We start from the raw sequence: 18,905 nt of genomic DNA on the forward strand, positions 1-18,905 counted from the left end.
TAAAAATATTATCGCAAAAAGGACAGGAAAGAGCGCTGTCAACTGAATTTTATTGAAGGTGCTACGAGCGTTTTTATACTGAGCACAAGAACAGGGCTCTTCTGCAACAACACATATGGGACCATGACAAAATAATTTTAACCGAGAAAAGAATACTCTTTTTCGGAAAAAAAAGTAAAGGTGTACTGATGCATTGAACTTTGGCCTTCCTGATAAAAAGTTCTAAAATCTCTCAATTTCTCTGCTTGCTTTTTTTTCAAAAACCGTGTTTTATGAAACCTAGGACTGCATTTACATTCTTTACGGTGTCCGGCCATGAGACTACTATAGCCCTTCTTAACATTTAAAGCATGCTGCTCGCTCGATCATTGAAGCATTGCCCAGTTTGTCCTATGTTTGCTTTTCCACATGTTAGCGATATCTCATGCACATTAGATTGGCATTCAGTAAACCTATTCTAGTGACGAATGGTGCAATATTGACTATTCCTGTTTCTGTAAGTACATGCATTTTTGAAAGCTAGCAAGGGGTGGAAAACAACAATGTCATATCTGCTGGATCTTTTCCTAAAATTGTGAGACACCTTAGTACCGTGTACCATGCAAAGGTCATTGGTCATTCTGTTTTTCTTTATGTCTTGTTTCCTTTAACTTTACTTTGTACAGGAGGGTTTCACAAATGAGTGTGATGATGCTGTTGGGGAATCGGCTGGTGCTATCAGCCCAGGAGTGCTTAGAATGTTCTGCCTTTTGATAGTGGGCATTCAAAAATAGTAAAAAGAGAAATTGATACCAGATGTATTCAAGCCAACCTTCAGAAGTCATGTTAGCACAAGGGTGAGGTCAGGCTTAAAAACTAGAGATAAAAACTAAAAGATACTGGATATCTTAACAGAATCATCACACCCGTTTGCGAAATTCTCCTGCAGAAAGTAAAGTTATAAAAGACAGGACCAACAAAAAACAATGACCAAAACCTTTGCATGTTATACCACATCACATGTCTCGCAATTAAAAAAATAGCCAGCAGATATGATATTAACGTGTTGTTTTCCACCCCTTGCAAGCTTTCAAAAGTGTGTGCACTAAACAGCAACAGAAATGGTCAATCTTGCACCATTCGTCACAAGAATAGGTTTACTTACGGCCAATTTAACGTGTGCTGTATTTTTTATCAGGTAAACCAATGATCAGTGCATCTTTAAACGTTTACTTATCCTTTCCGAGAGGGATTATTCTTTTCTCAGTTAAGATTATTTTGTAGTGGTCACACGTGCCGTCGCACATGAGCACGGTTCTTATACTCCGTATAAAAGCGCTCGTAGGACATTCATTAAATTCAGTTGACAGTCGTTGCTCTTTCCTGTCCTTTCTGTCTCTTCCTTAAGTTGTCGCGCTGTGACTAGCACACAACCACGATGAACCAACTCGCCCAAATTAAACTCTTGTTACGTAACACTTAGAACAAGTTTCTTATAGAAGAAGGATCGCTGCTTTTAAAATAAAATTTTTCACATACAACACCTAGACAGCATTCCAGGAAGTTCAGAAGGCAGCCACGTGACCAAACATTTTTGCTCTCCTAAATATTTCAGAAGATCACTATTTTCAAACAGCACGAGTTTTTCGAATACATTTGAGATGGTTGTCAAAATGGCTGAGACATTTGGAAAAAAATGACCAACTTGTGTCATTAGCTGTAATTATGCATTACCTCTTATGTTTTTGTGTGTCCTGACTCAGCCTTGTGTTCGTTTTTAGCTTAATCTGTTTCAGATCATTGTAATGATTTTTCAAGTATTCGCTAAAGATATATGTGCGAAAACCCATATATGTTTGCATGTACATAATTTCTCATAACCAATTGTTATACATCCAGGAATACAAAGCTTAAACCACTGTGAGTGTATACTTTGAAAACACTATCTGTATATATTTTTGTGTGCAGCACTTCTTGGGAACGATTGTGTACATGAAGGCGTATAGAGTGAAATCATGGTGATTGTATATATTTGTAAGAATTATAAGTATATAATTGCCTGTATTTCATTCCTGTTAACCGATTGCGTACATGAAGGAGTATTAAACTGGAAACCACTGGGATTTCATATACTTGAAAGAATTGTAGAGATATATTAGCGTGTGTTTCATTCGTAGTCTCTATGTACTTCAAGCAGTATACTAAACTGAAAGCAGTGTAATTGTATGTTTCAAAGAATTGTCAATGAAGTGAAACTGAAAAAATATAACAAACATTTGAGGTGTTGCGTGTGTAGTGTACGTATACGTCAACATGTTACACATCTGGTGAAAAAGTTGTGTGGGAGAAGAAAAGTTTATAAGTTTTATTAGCCTATAAATAAACGCAACATGCAAGGGCAGCAAGGCTCAGTTTTTTGTAACGCGCATTATGCATATACTGTGAAGTATATATAGATCCAGCAGAAGTTCATACACGATTGTACGTGTTTATATTTTTGCCCACACACAATGAATGGAGCTTGACAGGTGGCGCACCATTGATAATCAGGACCACTTTCTTCAAGTATTGTGTAATCAGTGCATGCTGATGTCTATTAGTGCAGTCTAAAAGAATACTGGCACCCCTGCCATGAGCACTCAACACCCTTGTGCAGCCTTCTCGCACCCTCCTCAGAGGGTGCTAAAAAAGTTAAGGACATCGAAGGCACCCTTCTTTAAGGGTGTTTTTGTAACACCCTGCAGTTTTTTACATGTACACCCTATTCTAAGTGTGCATAGAAAAGCACCCTTTTTGGAAGGTGCTGAATTAACACCCTTAGGGTGTCGTCCATGGGACAAGCTCAATTACACCCATCTGAGTGTAAACATTTTTACTTTGTATATGGCGCTCCAGAATTGCTGGATTTCACTGTGACCCTGACAGGAGACCAGCAAGAGAGTATTTTAAAGAAAGTATCTCATGATTCCTTGAGGTAGTAAGAACAGACAAATGTGTACCTTTATGGGTAGAAAGGGTGAAGCCCTACTGACCATGAAGGAATTGTAGGACTTGATGTGTTACAGTAATGCTTGCCGGCCTCAGTATTCTTCAATTTGTTGTATTGTTTGTTGTGTACTGTCATATATATTTATCTTAGCAACCACTTTGTGAAGTTTAACCGGAAGTAAGGAAAAAAAAGTCACGTCGCATCGTATTGGCGCCTTGAATATTGCATGCAGTCATGTTCTTACATGACACGCATCTCACGGTTTATCTTGTCTGAACCAGTTACATACTTTTGTCATCAATTGACGTGACGTAATACCGAATTCGGCACATGTGAAGCTAGCGAAACGGCCGCGAGTGCATCATGAGTGTGGCATGTAGTCATGTTACGTGACACGCATGTTATGGTTATCCCGTTTGGACTTGTCGTTCACCTATGTCGTCCGTTCGCGTCCCGTTATACCGAATCTGGTACATGTGAAGCTGGCGAAACGGCCACGAGTGCATCATGAGCGTACCATGTAGTCATGTCTTTACATGATACGCGTCTTATGCTTACCATGTTTGCACCAGCCACATACCTTCGTCATCCATTCACGTCCCATAATAACAAATGTGGTATATGCGAAGCTAGCGAAACGGGCGCGAGCGCATCATGAGTGTGGCTTGTAGTCATGTTATTACGTGACACGCATGTCATGATTTTCATGTTATGGTCTGTCGTTTGTGTTCGCCATGCACTCATGTTTTGCCAGTTTTGCAAGTGGTCAAGTGAGCGAAACAACCACAAGAGCAGCAAGACCATGACTTGTAAATCATGACATACATGTCATGTATTTCATGTTGCGACTAGTCACTCATGCTTGTTATATAGTCATGCTATGACATATCAAATTTGGTATCGATACCATTATCAAAACGGCCAGGAGAGCTAAACGTCGTAGGCGGCTAGATAGATAGATAGATAGATATATAGATAGATAGATAAATAGATAGATACATGAATAAAAAGATAGATAGATAGATAAAGGAATAGATATGCTCATTGTTGCTGAAGTTTGCTAAAATATCATTGGCATTTAAAAGTGTGTACCTAAAAGCTGTGGTTATTAGTCTTCCCAGTCATCACTCGCCATTTATGGGGCGCGGAGGATGTTGAGCATTGTGCAGAAGACAAATGACGCTATCATCATTAGAATAAGACCAGAGTAGAACAACGAATAAATGAGAAGCCAACAGCGATGCGGACTACGGCTTGTCCTTTTCTTCACAAGTGAAATGGGTAGCTATTTATCCGTACATGCTAATTCGGGAAGCGGATAAAATTATTCTTTCTAATCACTTTCTCAAAGCATAAAAGCCTGGTTGCAATTGGTTGCGCTTGGGCCCTCGGTAGTGAGTGCGAAACTTACATTCACAGCTGACTCTGCACTCTTCGTTAGTCTCATAGTTATTCACGTTGCCCTGGCAGCCACCGTAGACGAATTCCTGGCAGGTCTTGGTTTGGACATTGAAGTAGAAACGGGTAATGGTTTCGTTGCATGGTCCCTTTTCAGGTGGATCGGAGCAGGTAAATTGGTCGTGCGCTGTAAACAGAAAATGGCGAGTATGAGTACAAGATAACGCATAGCTGCAAAGGTCAATATTTTGACCCATGGCTTCCCTAAGAATAGCCAACAAAAGTCGGGTGATGGGTTTCTTTTCTGGTAAACTGATCTTCTGTAATTCCCGCAGGCTAAATTTCTGTAGCATAATAAATCTTCTTCAATGAATATTCAATTGCTCTGCACGATCAAATTGATGCCTGCGTAAAAAAACACAACGGCGAGAAACATAATTGTGACAGTATCACATGGTAGCAACTCTAAGAGCAATTAATTTGAGTAGGTATGCTTGTACATGTTTCAGTTGACAACTGATCTTTTGTACAGTGCTGATTAGACTCAATACTACAGTATTTTCTTCTGCGCTCTATCGTGGCTTTTACTGTTGTGTGCTTACACAAACGTTTACCGTCCTGGACAAACCGCAGGCACCGTTTGTGATACGGTGATGTTGCGGGCTTGACTTCTGAACGTAAACGACTGCTCTGGGAGAACACTATGCTAAATAATCACTAAATGCACGGTGACACGAATGCTCCATTTTAAAGCTTCCTTATCAACTCAGGGCCGACCACTGAATTCCTCTATTGCAGAAGTCAGATTACATGCATGTTGGCTTTCAAAACTGCGATCACCACACTATAAGAATAGTCATTTCTGTGAACGTCTCTGTATATACGTAGGCCTCTGGTTTCTTCAACACTCCAACAGTTCGTCTCTCACTCGCCAATCAATTTCTTCTGAAGCTCCTACCATTTTCACGCCTTCGTCATTCTACTTTCCTGAAAGACACGTGTTTGATTTAATCTGTGGCGTTCGAATTATGCTGAAATTGAAATAACAGAAGGAAGCGCACTCTGCAGTGTCATTGTGCTCTAGGGGCCGTTATAACAACCTCTAAAAGTGCCGAGAGTGAGCTCCTTATTCTCTCCTTGTTTTCCAACTTTTTGGCACTATCATTGGAGCCAGCAGGTTGGATGCGACGTCAGGATGAAATAGGTTTTCGATTAATTGATGTACGAGATGTACGTCTTGTGAATTGTTCAGCACCTTGTTTTATCATGCAGTCACATTCCCGTTCTACCTTATCTCATATGAGTATCATGCGTAATACACTGGTTTAATTTCGTTTTCTGCTTCAGCGACTTCGCGAGCGGAAAAAGCAACATGTAGTCAAAGAGCGTGGAATCCAGACTGGCATAACGCCTCGTGTTAACATTCCATGGCTTTCACAAAGATACGAGAGGCGAGGAGGAGATAGTGACTGTAAGAATGGTAGTGTAGGCAAGACGGAAGCTTTGCCTTTCAAAGCTGTGGTTTAGGTGTTCATGACAGAATCTCAGATGGTAGAAGTGATCCGGAGCCATTGAGGACACTGTCTTGCATACGCTGATTTGTTTTAGGTTGGACAGCTCATAAAACGAACCTTCTTGTGTTTATTGCGGAGGAAACTCACATATCGATATGCGAAACTATGCCCATTTTCATTTGTTCTTCCCACAACTTTGAAGGGCGCTTTTGTTCAATTATCTACTCAGTAACACGTCAGCAAGTAAGTGCATGCTCGCTGGCCACTGCTCTTCCGAGAAAAAAACTTTCTCTTCGTTCGTTGGATAGCATGTGTCTTACTATTATTCAAAATATAGCAAAAAGGTGAAAAGCGGCATAGGACAAATCACAAATACACTTTATTGGTAGTTCCTGCTCTTTAAATGCATGCTACAAAAATATAACGTCAAGTATATTGTTCAAATAGGAAAAGAAAGGTGGAATGCGGCCTGAGTGTAAGTCGATCTATGAGTGAGTTTGTCAAGTATGCTTAGGACAAACACTGTGGACAGACCACACACAACAAAACTATCGAAAATCTAGCTACTGGGACTATCATAGTGTTGCAGAAAGCGTGCATGAACAGTACGCGTTACTTAGCATATCCTCCCAGCAACACAATGTATCAGTAACGTACTTTGCATTGAATAGTTTTCCTCCAAAAAGTTTTTGCACTACTGACTCACAATTGAAGACAGAATTTACTAACTAGATGTCGCGAAGGCTCGTCGAACAGCTTAGCAGAACAGATTAGCAGGCGTGATCTTAGTTGTTAAAAATGAGGCTATGCACATTTACCTCCTGCGCATCCGATCAACTTTCTTTCACGAAGCCTTTCAACATTTCTTCTTTCCAAAAGTCGCTGTTTTAAGGCGGACGCCTTGTATGCCTAATTAAACGCAATAGTTTACAATCGGCGGCGGCACCGTCAACCCGAATGACGATCATCGTCGCGTAAAGACGACAATATAGGACGACATCTGGATGTCACAGATCGCAAACGTTTGTGACGTCAGTATGACGTCAACGCAACGCATAATCTGACATCACGTCATGAAGACATGAAATGACACCGTCATTGATGAAAGTTGGGCTGACCACAGAGCGACGCCAAAACCGATTGAAGCAATGCCTCCAATCTTAGAGATAGTGCAAAACTACGTTAGCTGCACTACTGTTTCGAAGGGGAGCGGGGTAGGGTTCTAGCACATCGAACTGCGAAGAAAAACGAAAAAAACAGCTTGTCTTTCTATTGCCTTAGCCCAGTGGATAGAGTACCCGGCGAGTTTTGATTCTTTCTCTCTCCATGTCTCTTTCTTTTGCTGCATCTTTCTTTCTTTTTTTCGTTTATTTTCTATCGTTTTCGTCTCTCTTACATGCTTTCTTTCTTTTACCTTCTTCCTTTCAACTTTTATCTTTTTGTGCACCTTTCCCTTTCTGCCGGTATTTGTGGTGCATATGCGCACCAAGTTCTTTCAATCCGAGAGCAATATACAGTTCCTATCGCAAAATTCCTGGCGTCGACGTCGGAATAAGCATCGCCGGCTGTGAGCGAAAAAGCAGCATATTGTGCATGACCAAAAAATTGAGAAAGATGCAAAAATAACAAAAACACATAGAAAAGTCTGTTTTCGAGGGAATATCGAACCCAGGTAGTTTGCGTGGCAAGCGGGAGCCATGCGTGCCAGTCGTGCGCCTGCTCGGATGCAGAGTTCACATAACTTTCTCTGCTTCAAAATTCAATGAAATAACTTCCCTACGTGTCGTGTAACAACATGACTACATGCCACACTTATGATGCGCTCACGGCCGTTTCGCTAGCTTCACATATACCGAATTCGGTATTATGGCACGAGAATAGATGACAAAGGTATGTGACTGATGCAAACATAATATGCAAGAGATGCGTTTTATGTAGAAAAAATCACAAACATGTTCACGGAGTGAATGATGATTGGTGGGGCGAAGCCTTCGTCAATGCGTCCATGCTTTAGTCCGCCCATTCGTTCTTGCTTCGGTCTGTCCATGCAGCCGTCTATATGGCCGTCCATGCGTCCGTCTGTTTGTCCGTTCATTCGTATGACCATCGGCGCATTCGTACGTCCATGCCTCTCTCCATGCGTTCGTCCATACGTCCGTTCGTCCGTCGGTCCATTAGTTTGTCCGTGCGTCTGTTCATACGGCCGTCCCTCTGTCTGCCCATCCGTCCGTTCATGAGTCCACCCCTCTGTCTCTCTTTGCGTCCATCAGTTCGTCTATCTCTCTGTATCTCCGTCTGTCCGTCTATCTAGTGAACACTTCAAGTACAGCCATCTCACATCTTTTCACCGGGTATTCATCATATACAAGTGCCACCACCAAGCGGACATTCTAAGAACCGCTCTTTCGGGTATGTGCCACCGGTAGCTACATACATCATAGGAGGATGGACAGAGACCTACAACCTAAGGAGCTTCGCTCCTGAAACATTATTACGTGTCCCGCTCATGATGCGCTCGCGGCCTTTTCCCTAGCTCCACAAATACCATGTTTGCTATCATGGTACGTGAATGAATGACAAAATTATGTGACTGGTGCAAACATGATAATCATGAGATGTGTGTCATGTAACAATATTTCTACATGCCACGCTCATAATGTGCTCGCGGCCGTTTCGCTAGCTTCACAAATGCCAAACTTGGTATTACGTCACGTCACGGATGACGAAGGTAAGTATCAAGTCCAAGCATAACAATCATTACATGAAAGTCATGTATGACATAAGTTCTCTTCGCCTCGTAACGTTGTGCTGATTTTACAGTGACTTATCAATCTTACTCATTCGTGCTTCGCATATCCTTGATTCCCAGTCTACACGGGATCGGCCATTTTTTTCTGGTATTTGCAACGGAGATGTGGGGCTAATGCGACAGCGTTTCGCAAACGTTCGTGTCTGACATAGACTGTGCTCCAATACTCAACGTAGACGGCTGAATAGATAGCTAAATCGACGGCGGCCATTTTGAGCACCAATCAACTTCTTACTTAGCCTGCAAAATAGACATCTCCAAGAAGACCGCATCGTAGACAAACACGATGCAGGCTACTTTGCTGTCGAAATAAGATGGCGGCTCAGTGAATCACTCCAATAGATCGAATCACGCCGAAAGGATCGTCTGCAGACTTATAAACCCTTCCTCAGATGTTTAATGTGAGTAACGTTCATTATTTGTACATTTCAACACAAAATAAGTCAGAAAGTAACACAATTACGTTTTTTTAGCTTTCTCTCCTCGATGCGAGGGCGCGCCTCGTTGCGTAAACGCCGTCTAAACGTGTGCCATTTCTCTGACAGCATGAGCTTGGTGCGTTCTTCTAAGTTGTCTGCGTAGGCTGTTTATGTGCTGTCTAAGGATAGGAACACAGTCAGAGTGAACTAGTTCACGATAATGTCATCGTTCGGATGCCAGTCCTAGAAAAAAAGCTAATGACCCTACACGTTCGAACAATCAAATGACACTTTAATTTTGCGTATGGAGAAGTTACGTAGGCTTTGAAAATTACGTTGTGTACGCTGCAAGTGAGGCGTGTGACGACACCTATAGTCTAACGTATACTTTGATGCGTTTACTTCCACTAGACAACTCGTACGTGAGAGAGATTTACGGGCTTTCACATGGTTATCAGTGTCACAGACGTCAGAAGTAAGCTATGTCCGAATACCAACTCGGCCTCAGATCTGTAGGAAAAACATCCTGAATACCAGTGTAAGGGCCACCATCGTACAAGTCCACCCGCGACATTCTCTGTGTGCAAATTGAGCATCGTTTTTGGATGCGATTGATGCGTACGTGTACCTTTGCTGTGTACGTTCTGTGTGTGAACTGCCTCGAACCTGGATTCGCAATGTCAGAACGGCGTTTTATTTGGGCACAGCCGCAGCGGATCGAAAGCAGCGTTCTATCCAGCGGTTTGGGGAATGGGGCTCAGGGTATCCTGAAGGAAGTGGTCACGTTCTTGGTGTTTTCGGCTTTACTATCTACTACCAGGACGTTAAAGCAAACGCCCAACGTGTGTTACGTTGGAGCATGAATGACAGTACGCACTAAGTTGCTTTTGAGGGGTGAAGCTCCTTAAGCTACAAATTGTAGGTTCGCGACTTGTGTAGTAGTAGTATATGTCGTAGTAGTAGGTAACCTACTCTACTGCCAGACTACAGGAGCGGCACGGGCACACGCTTTTGAATTGAGGAGGAAACTTGTGCAGGTTAATCATAAATAAAATGATAGTTGTTTCTGATGAAATAGAGCTTAGTATTGGTCACTTGAGCTCAATAAAATGCGCCTTGAATTCGATTCTTGCTTCAAAAACTAGTAACAGAATGACACACTTGAAGCACTCTCTGACCAGCAAAGGTTGTCACCTTAAACTCGCTGGGCGTAACCTTCTTAGTTTTCGCAAGGTGTAGTGAAGACTGGGCCGCAGTGCATAGAACTAGCAGTGATGAATGGTGGGAAGAAGACACGAAGTGCAGGCCTTGAGAGAGTGCGCGCGTGCTGATCCCCCAGTCCGGTCATGCCCTATCCCGTTTAGTCCCTGGAATGTCCGCTGAATGACTGTACTTCAATATGACGAATATATGATGAAACGAAGTGAGATAGCGGTACTTGAAGGTTGACTAAATGGACGAACGGATGGTCAGACGCACGTGCGAACGGATGGACGCATGGATGAACGCAGGAACAAACTCATGGAAGGACGGACGGATGCATGGACGAGCGCATGGACGGACGGACGGACAGACGCATGCACGAAAGCACGGATGGACGGATGAACACATGAACGGACGTACGGATGGTCGCACAGACGGACGCGTGGACGGAGAGATGCAAGAAGCAATGAACGAACAGAGGCGCAGACAGACTGATGATTGCTTCGCCGCACTCATCATAATTCACTCCGTGAATATGCTGTGATTTTTGCGTGCTCATCAGCCCTGGCTGGTCCAACGGGTAGAGATGATGGCTAGTGCCAGCGGAGCCATGGATTAGGGGCCCGACTATTTGGAATGCTCCCCGTTATGCGTAAATAAAGTTTTCTCTCTGTCTCTCTCTCTCTCTTATAAACCGAAAAGCCTGGCAGAAAGAGACGCGTTGCCGCATACAACCTATCGAAGGCGATTGCGTGAGAATTTTCGTGAGATTGGTAAAGTTGCCTGAACACGCCACTTGAATGTACCTTGTCTGACATTAAAATATCGTCTTTCATGGTGAAGTACACACGCTTTACGGTGGGTTAACTGTTGCTGCCTGCGTTGGACGCCACTACAGCCACCACGCGCTGTCGTTCTAATTTATTCGAGGCGTCATGATAACGTAACCTAGTACGCGTTGCGTCACGTATGCGCTATCTTGTTACGGGCGTACGCGCACATCTCTGAATTCGATACGTTACGTAGTAATTCAGAAAGCGTTCGTTCTGCAGACTACACGTTGTGCCGGCATTTTTTCACGTGATAATAAAGTATCCCTATATGATATGGTGATAATAACTAGTCTACTTCGATGGGCATACCAAAAAGCTGTATTCGTTTCAGACGCCATTCATTTGGCATGGACGCACTAGTCGCTTTATCGTTCCCAAATAAACCTGAATGCAAAACAAATGGGTAATATTACCTTTTCAAAGAAAGGCGTATTTCAGTCTCGCACATATATACGCTGAATAATACTACCTTGAAAAAAAACTGAAGAATTTAAATATCTAGGTATTTTTATAACATCGTATTTAAGGTAGAATAGACAATTCGGCACATTAGGCATAAAGCAACAAGTTCACTGGGTTTCTTCGCCATGATTTCTATCAGTTCACCGCTAATTGGATAGAGCAGCTGTTTTTCACGTACGTTCGCAGCATACTTCAATAGAGATGTGTTTGTTGCGATCCGCACACCGCTCTTCTTGTGGAGTAGCTTCAAGAAGGCGAAAAAGGGCGGTTTAATTTGCACTTTCCAGTTGTAACACATTAAGCATGATGGAAACCAAACGTAGGTTACCATGGCAGGCTTTGCAAAATTGGCAGAAAAACCATAAACTAAAATTTTCACGCTGTATACCATTCCAAAATTGACTTTGCACGAGAAAAGTATGTTAAGTTACCCACTTGCACCTCGTCACAACGCGACCACGCACTTGAAGTTCGCAAACTTCCTTTTAAGTTTACAAGCCATAAGAGAATGCAATGCGTCATCGCCTGACGGGGTAAACATTTTGGACAACAATTTTACCTCGCTTTGTGAGAGTGCTTACTTTTCTTATTTTGTGTATGTTACCCCCTTGTTGTAATGGCCAATAGGGCGATCCACGTATGCGATAAATAAATAAATTGATTAATATAAGTAAATATAGCAGTAAACAAATAAATAATAGAATATTGAGGAGTTGACCATTCAATGTCACGCTGCAAGCATATAGCCCCGCAATATGTTTTTTTAAAGACGACAGTTTTTTTGGCGACCTTCGGCGGAAAAATTTGGTCTGTCTGTTTATACACTTGCATGCTTCTCCGCCCTTACTGATACCTCAAATGGCACCAAATGGCCAACCCCATCCGCAGCACCCACCAATATTGCTTAAGCTTCAGCGTTCATACTTGTGCGATTGTCAATTAAAAAGCAATTATTGCGCATATCTGAGGCACCTTAACAACGCGTTCATGTTTTGTATATGTGCCTTTGTGCTAGAGAACGAACACACAAGTATTTCTAAGTACCGTAGCGTTGATCACGCTGCGCTCACATTGCAACGCGATGCACAATAAGGTAGGTGCTTCCAACGCTTTGCAAACACGACACGGTGGTGGCACCTGCCCGTCGCTTTGCGTTCTATACGTTATCGCCTTCTAGACAAGCGCGTATCTTTCTCCGTGGGCGCGGGCGCCTTCGTTTGTTTTCGAACTGTTGTTGTTGTTGTTGTTGTTGTTGTTCTCCTATTGTTAGTGGCGCATACCCACTGTGAGGGATTGGCCAAGAATTTAGTGGTTTTAAAACTTACTGTTCCAATTTGTAATGATGGAGGTTTAACAGAAAGATTACTGATAGCCTGGTAAAGTGTGGTGCTTAATGTAGTGTATACAAATATTTACATAAACGAATTTATTATAAGAATAGAGCAATAATCTGATTTGATACGTATATCATTATGTGGACATGTTGGGCTAATGAAACTGGTTAATTAGTCAACCTATTAGTTTAAACAATAAAGTCCCGGGCGGTCGCGCATACTGTCGCACTAGAGAAACCAGAAATGGAAGCTCCAAAACACAAAATGACAGGCAGAGATATGTCCATACCAATACCACGTAAAGGTATTTCTAAAAGGGTTTTTCGTAAAGTGTTAAACCGCCTGCAGGTCAAAAAGAAATGGTCTATTGTTTCCAGTTCATCACAGAATGCCCACAGTGGTGAAGGTGGCTGAGCAGACCTGTGTTTATAGAAATTCAGATTTGGTACCCGGCCACGCAGCCTTGTGATAGCTACTTCTTGTTTTCGAGTGTGGCAAAAGTCTCTTCACCAGGCATATAATAAGTGGCGATATTGTGTAGAGTTTGTTAGTGCTGAACCTTAAAAACTTGCGTAAGCGTACGTCTGCGGAATCGAGCAGCAGTCACATAAGCGGATGATGGACAGAGCGGTAGAATTGGTTCGCTGATTGACGACTTAGCTAAGGATTCAGCTATTTCATTTAGAAACAAACCTTTATGTCCAGGCACCCAAACTAATCGTACTTTTCTCAAACGCGCAGGTAATAGTGCATGGAACGCTTTTGTTAGAGGATTATCAGCACCAACAGAAAGTACCGCACAGAGAGATAGGGATTCTGTTATTATGACAGCTGATGTAATCGGTGTATCTAACTTGCGTAAGGCGGGCACTACTGTCAGAAACTCCGCCACAAAAACGGGTATGAAATCGGGTAGTCGAAGGTAATAAATCTAATTTAAAATCGGGCTGAACATACCAACCCCTGACTTTTCATCGTATTGCGATGCGTCGGTAGCAATAATAATAACAACGGAGACAGCAACGACGTTGGACGGCGAAAAACAAGGTCTTGTGGAGTTCGAAAGATCCGCAGTTCTTTCCCTGAAACTGCGGCTTCTAGTTTTCTTTAGGGACAGGGTGAGGTCGACGTAGCATAGGGGAAAGGGAACGGCGTTGAGGTGAAGGTGACCGGTGTCTGTTGAAGTTCCGGCGAGGTGAAAATGTGTCCGTGGTCGCAGTTTCGCCAGATACAGCAGGATCTGGTCGTTGTGGGAAAGCATAATTGTTGGGTTTGACGTCGTCACGCAGGAAAAACTCACGCCGTCGACAAAATCGTGCCACGTTCCCCGCAATTCCACAGGCGAAGCATATGAGGCGGTTGTCTTGAGTAACCCAAGGGTTCTGAAAGCGCGGAGGTGGTGATCGGGAGAAAGGACGGGCAGCCTGGTACATAGGCTCAGTCGGTACGACAAAGGGGCGCGTGGACGTAGGCGTTCGTGACAAGGAAGCGTGGCCGTTCGCCACAAGTGGACGTCGGGTTCCGTTCAGTGCTTCGGCATATGTCAATGGAGCAGCCACAGGTGGTGCGTGAGCTGCTGGTAGCGCCTCGGACACTTGCTCCTGGACTACTCGCTGCATTGATGGCGCTAAAGTAGATGGGGCACCTTCCGAAGTATGAGGCACGAGGGACAACTGGCGTGCGACCTCCTCTCGTACAAATTGCTTGATCTCGAGAAGCAAAGTATTGTGGTCTATAGTAGTGCCAGGCGACGTTAAAGCGGAGATTGTTGCACATGGCGCGTTAGCACGACGAGTGGTGCCACGCTGCTTCCAGAGCTCATCATAGCTCTGACAAAGCTGGATCACTTCCGCTACCGTTTGCGGGCTTTTAGCGACAAGCATCTGAAATGCGTCGTCAGTCACGGCTTTCAAGATGTGTTTGATCTTCTCGGTTTCCGTCATGGCCGAGTTGACACGCCGGCAAAGGTCGACCACATCTTCGATATAACTGGTGTAATTCTCACCATTCTGCTGAGCCCTAGTACGCAAGCGCTGTTCGGCCCGTAGTTTGCGAAGCGCTAGACGGCCAAACAAGTCCGCGAACACCGTTCGGAAGGCTGACCTGGTGGGGAGGTCTCACTCGAGATTGCGGTACCACAGACTGGCTACGTCAGTCTAATAAAATTGGACGACAGTAAGCTTGTGCGCATCGTCCCACTTGTTGTGCTTGCTCACCCGGTCGTATTCGTCGAGCCAGTCTTCTACGTCTTTGTCATCGGCTCCACTGAAGGTAGGCGGATAACGTTGCCGAAAGGAGCCGCGACAGACAGGAGCTGCAGTAGTTGGAGCCGAGGTGGCCGCCTGCTGATCATCGTTCTTGGACATCGTAGCAACTGGAGGCAACGTACGGTTTCGCGACTCCAGGATTAGGCGTTACCCAGCCCCTCCGCCAATTATAATGAGGCGTTTTAGAGTGGCACTCTTTTATAAAACAGGAGAGCGGTCACGACACGCCAAGTGGTAATGGCGAAACAAGTCTGAGCACCCAGCCAACCCAACATCGTCTCCTTCACCGACTGCGTCATACGTCCTGCCTTTCTGAGTAGCACTCATCTTCTTCACTACAGTTGTAATACGGCGCAGGTGATCTTGTAGTAAACCATCCAAATTATTATGGGGAAGTAATTTGGCGTTATTAGAAAAATGTCGTCAAATTGAATTTCCACCGGGGCTAAATTATCACGACTCGGCATGATGTCACATATACGTACGTTTAGAGGCTCCAGTAAATTGTTCACAAATATAATTTGTGGCGTGTGAAATCGCGGCCATCTAGCAGCAAAAATGATTCCGGGGTGGAAATAACGGCTGTTTCTTATTGTCGTAATGGTGATTCATAAATTCTTAAGAATGTCTGAACAGTCAGAAGGCGAATTCTACATGAAAGCGGAGGGACCCTTGATTTGAGATACAACACATTGTTGGCAACTGTTTTGAGAAGGCCAAGGCATAAGCGCAAAGCTTCTCTTTCCAGGCCGCAACTTGTAAGCTTGAACTCCAGAGGAAAGTACACAACCAAATTCCGAAATGAGACGAATGTATATGCAATATATCATTACCAATGTGTCTCTTCTCATACCTATGTGGTAGTTGCTTAGCCTATATAATATGCTAATGGCCCGCACACCTTTTCCGGTGATATATTTGATATGAGGTTGCCAGTTAAGCGATGTGTTATAAATTACTCCGAAGTACGTAACAGATTCCACCTGTGGTATATCCTCATGAGGGTAAGACAGAGAGATTTTCTCAGGGTATTGCAGCGGGAAAACAAGGAGGGCACATTTACTCGGATTAAGTAAAAAGTTGTTGCCATCAAGCCAGCTCTCCCATATATTAAGGTAAGTCTGCAGCCGTTCATATAGGGTCTGAATGTTATCTGCCATTGCAAAAAAAAATGTGATATAGTCTGCATAAACATAAGTTGTTATATCCTGTTTATGTGGAATGGTGCTCATTAGTAAATAAATAGCACCGGAGAAAGTACCGAGCCTTGCGGTACTCCCCTCGTTTGGGTATGAGTAGATGAAGAAAACTCATCTTTAATACAATAAAATTTCCTGTCTGCAAGAAAATTGTGAGCCCAAGCTACTATGTATGATGGAAAATCAAGGTATTCTAATCTATCTATCAAAATACAGCGCTCCACGGTATCATACGCTTTAGCGATGTCTAAGGTAACTAAAGCTGCATATTTTTCATGTAGCCGAGCTAATTGAAGTCAACTTTCTAAATCAACGAAGGCATCCCAGGTTGAACAACCAGCCCTGTACCCAATTTGACAGAGACTTAGAATTGACCTCATGGTAATAAGTTCATTATTCGTGTATTGATGATTCTCTCAACCAATTTTACTAAGTTTGATGTCAGTGCGATCGGCTTTATGTTATCCAAAGTGTATGCATCAATTTTATTTTTAGCAACAATACAATTTTCGCAAGTTTTCATTCTGAAGGTGTCCATGCGTTTCCTAACGAATAATTCACTGGTTCTACCAAAAGATTAGGTGTATCCTGGATAAAACATTTCAATATAGAGTTCGCAATCCCATCTTGTCCGGGAGCCGTCCTCGGTAAGCATAATACTATCTGACTCAATTCAGCTTAAAAAACTCCTGGAAATTCATGCATGTTTGTCAGATGGGACTGAATAGCCAAAAAATAGCAGTGAAGCGGCGTTCTAAGCTTTGCGCTATGTCTCCTAAAGAGGTGTTCATTTCTTCCGGCGTCAAGACACATGACTGCAACGGTAAAGGTGCTGGCAGTACTTTTCTTGTCCGAAGATAAGCGAACAAAGCACGCTTATTTTTTTATTTAGAAACATAATGAATATGTCTACTGTCGTATTCTTCTTTCGCACGGTTCACTGGATGCCTAAATACGCCAACAAGGAATTTGTAGTCCTTCCAGTTTGTTGGACTCTCATATAGAACAAGTTTTTTCCAAGCGGCTTTTCGTCTTCGATAAACGCGCGTACACTCATCATTCCACCAACAAGAGGAGGATCGTTTATTGGATGAAATAGAAAATTCGGAATTTTTTGTACATTCCTCCAGCATTTAAGCAATCGTACATGCAATCTCTGTAGTGCTGGCATTTTGAAGCCTGGAAATGGCAGAACAGAGGCAGGTTTGAAATTTGCTATGCTTGATGTATGTGCGTTTTGGCTGGTCTAAAGTTATTGTTGGACAAGTAATGTGAAAAACTACAGGAAGATGGTCGCTGTTAGTTGCCGAATTCAGAACAGCCCATGACAAAACCTTGATTGCATTGTAGCAACGCGTTAAATCCAATACTGAGCTAGTTTGACCTCGGACAAATGCTACATGACCTTTATTCAGACAGGAGATGTTGTGATCAATAGTCCCATCCCATAGTCGCCTACTACAAGAATCTGTCCTTATACCCCAAGACAAATTATGTGAATTAAAGTCTCTTGTGAGCACGATTTCCTTTCTACATGCTGCCAAAACGCTGTAGCGCCTCAATGCGCTGCGCGTCAAGGAGGAAGAAGTTGGCATTTCGGCCGCGCGGCGCGTGCAGCGCGATAATAAAAAAATCAGTTCGAAAACCGAAAGCTGTCACGGCTGAATCTTTCCCGTGTAAGCTCCGACAGTTAATGGTGACCCAATAACGAACACACAGCCCCGATCATCCCGCATGAATCCCGCCGGCTCTGCCACCAATCCTACCGGTCCTGACGCCCAAGAAGACGCCAGACCTAGCGGTGCTGCAGTCGCTGCTTTTCAACATGTCAACCTGCCACCGTTTTGGCCCAACAGCCCCAGCACATGGTTTCTGCAGGTTGAGGCGCACTTCCATCTACGGCAAATCACCAGCCAACAGACCAGGTACTGGCATCTGGTATCCTGCTTACTTCCGGACGTAGCCGACGACTTAGCTGATATTTTAGCGTCGCCGCACCCGACCCTTCTCTACGACACGTTGAAGGCAGCTATCATTTCCCGCAAGTCTGAGTCCGAACGCAGCACACTCCAACAGCTCATCACGGCTACAGAGCTCGGTGACCGTCGCTTATCACAGCTCCTGCTACGCATGCGCCAGCTTCTTGGCGGCCCCTCCGCCCCTCAAGAGGAGAAGCTGTTGCGTGAGTTGTTCCTCCAGCGCTTACCGCAGAGCATGGCCCCGGTCCTCGTAGCTGCAGGAGATGTCCCACTAGACACACTCACTGAAATGGCTGACCGAGTGGCGGACTACTCGCGGGCACATAGCCTCAACGCCGTTACTACACCGCCACCGGCCACCGCTGCAGACCCGGCGCTCGCGAGCATCGAGAACCGTTTGGACGCCCTTGTCAGGCGCCTCGATACCTGCGCATCATCGACCGTCATCCAGGTTCCAAATACACAGTCGCTCCTCGACACCCCCACGTTCTACGGAACTTCGGCCACCCGACGCGCCGCG

The 18,905-nt window shown here is 44.0% G+C and overlaps 1 protein-coding gene across 2 annotated transcripts in view; it reads right to left on the reverse strand.

Annotated features, from left to right (window-relative positions):
* LOC119182359 (BPTI/Kunitz domain-containing protein-like) overlaps positions 1–18,905 on the reverse strand; it is a 39,281-nt gene that overhangs the window by 12,377 nt on the left and 7,999 nt on the right. For both annotated transcript variants that reach the window (XM_075865987.1, XM_075865986.1), the window contains one exon: positions 4,380–4,553. In XM_075865987.1, coding sequence (XP_075722102.1) covers positions 4,380–4,553 — 174 coding nt within the window. The remainder of the gene's footprint in view (positions 1–4,379; positions 4,554–18,905) is intronic.

Source organism: Rhipicephalus microplus, chromosome 6 (genome assembly GCF_043290135.1).
Source record: "Rhipicephalus microplus isolate Deutch F79 chromosome 6, USDA_Rmic, whole genome shotgun sequence".
NCBI classification, from domain to species: domain Eukaryota; kingdom Metazoa; phylum Arthropoda; class Arachnida; order Ixodida; family Ixodidae; genus Rhipicephalus; species Rhipicephalus microplus.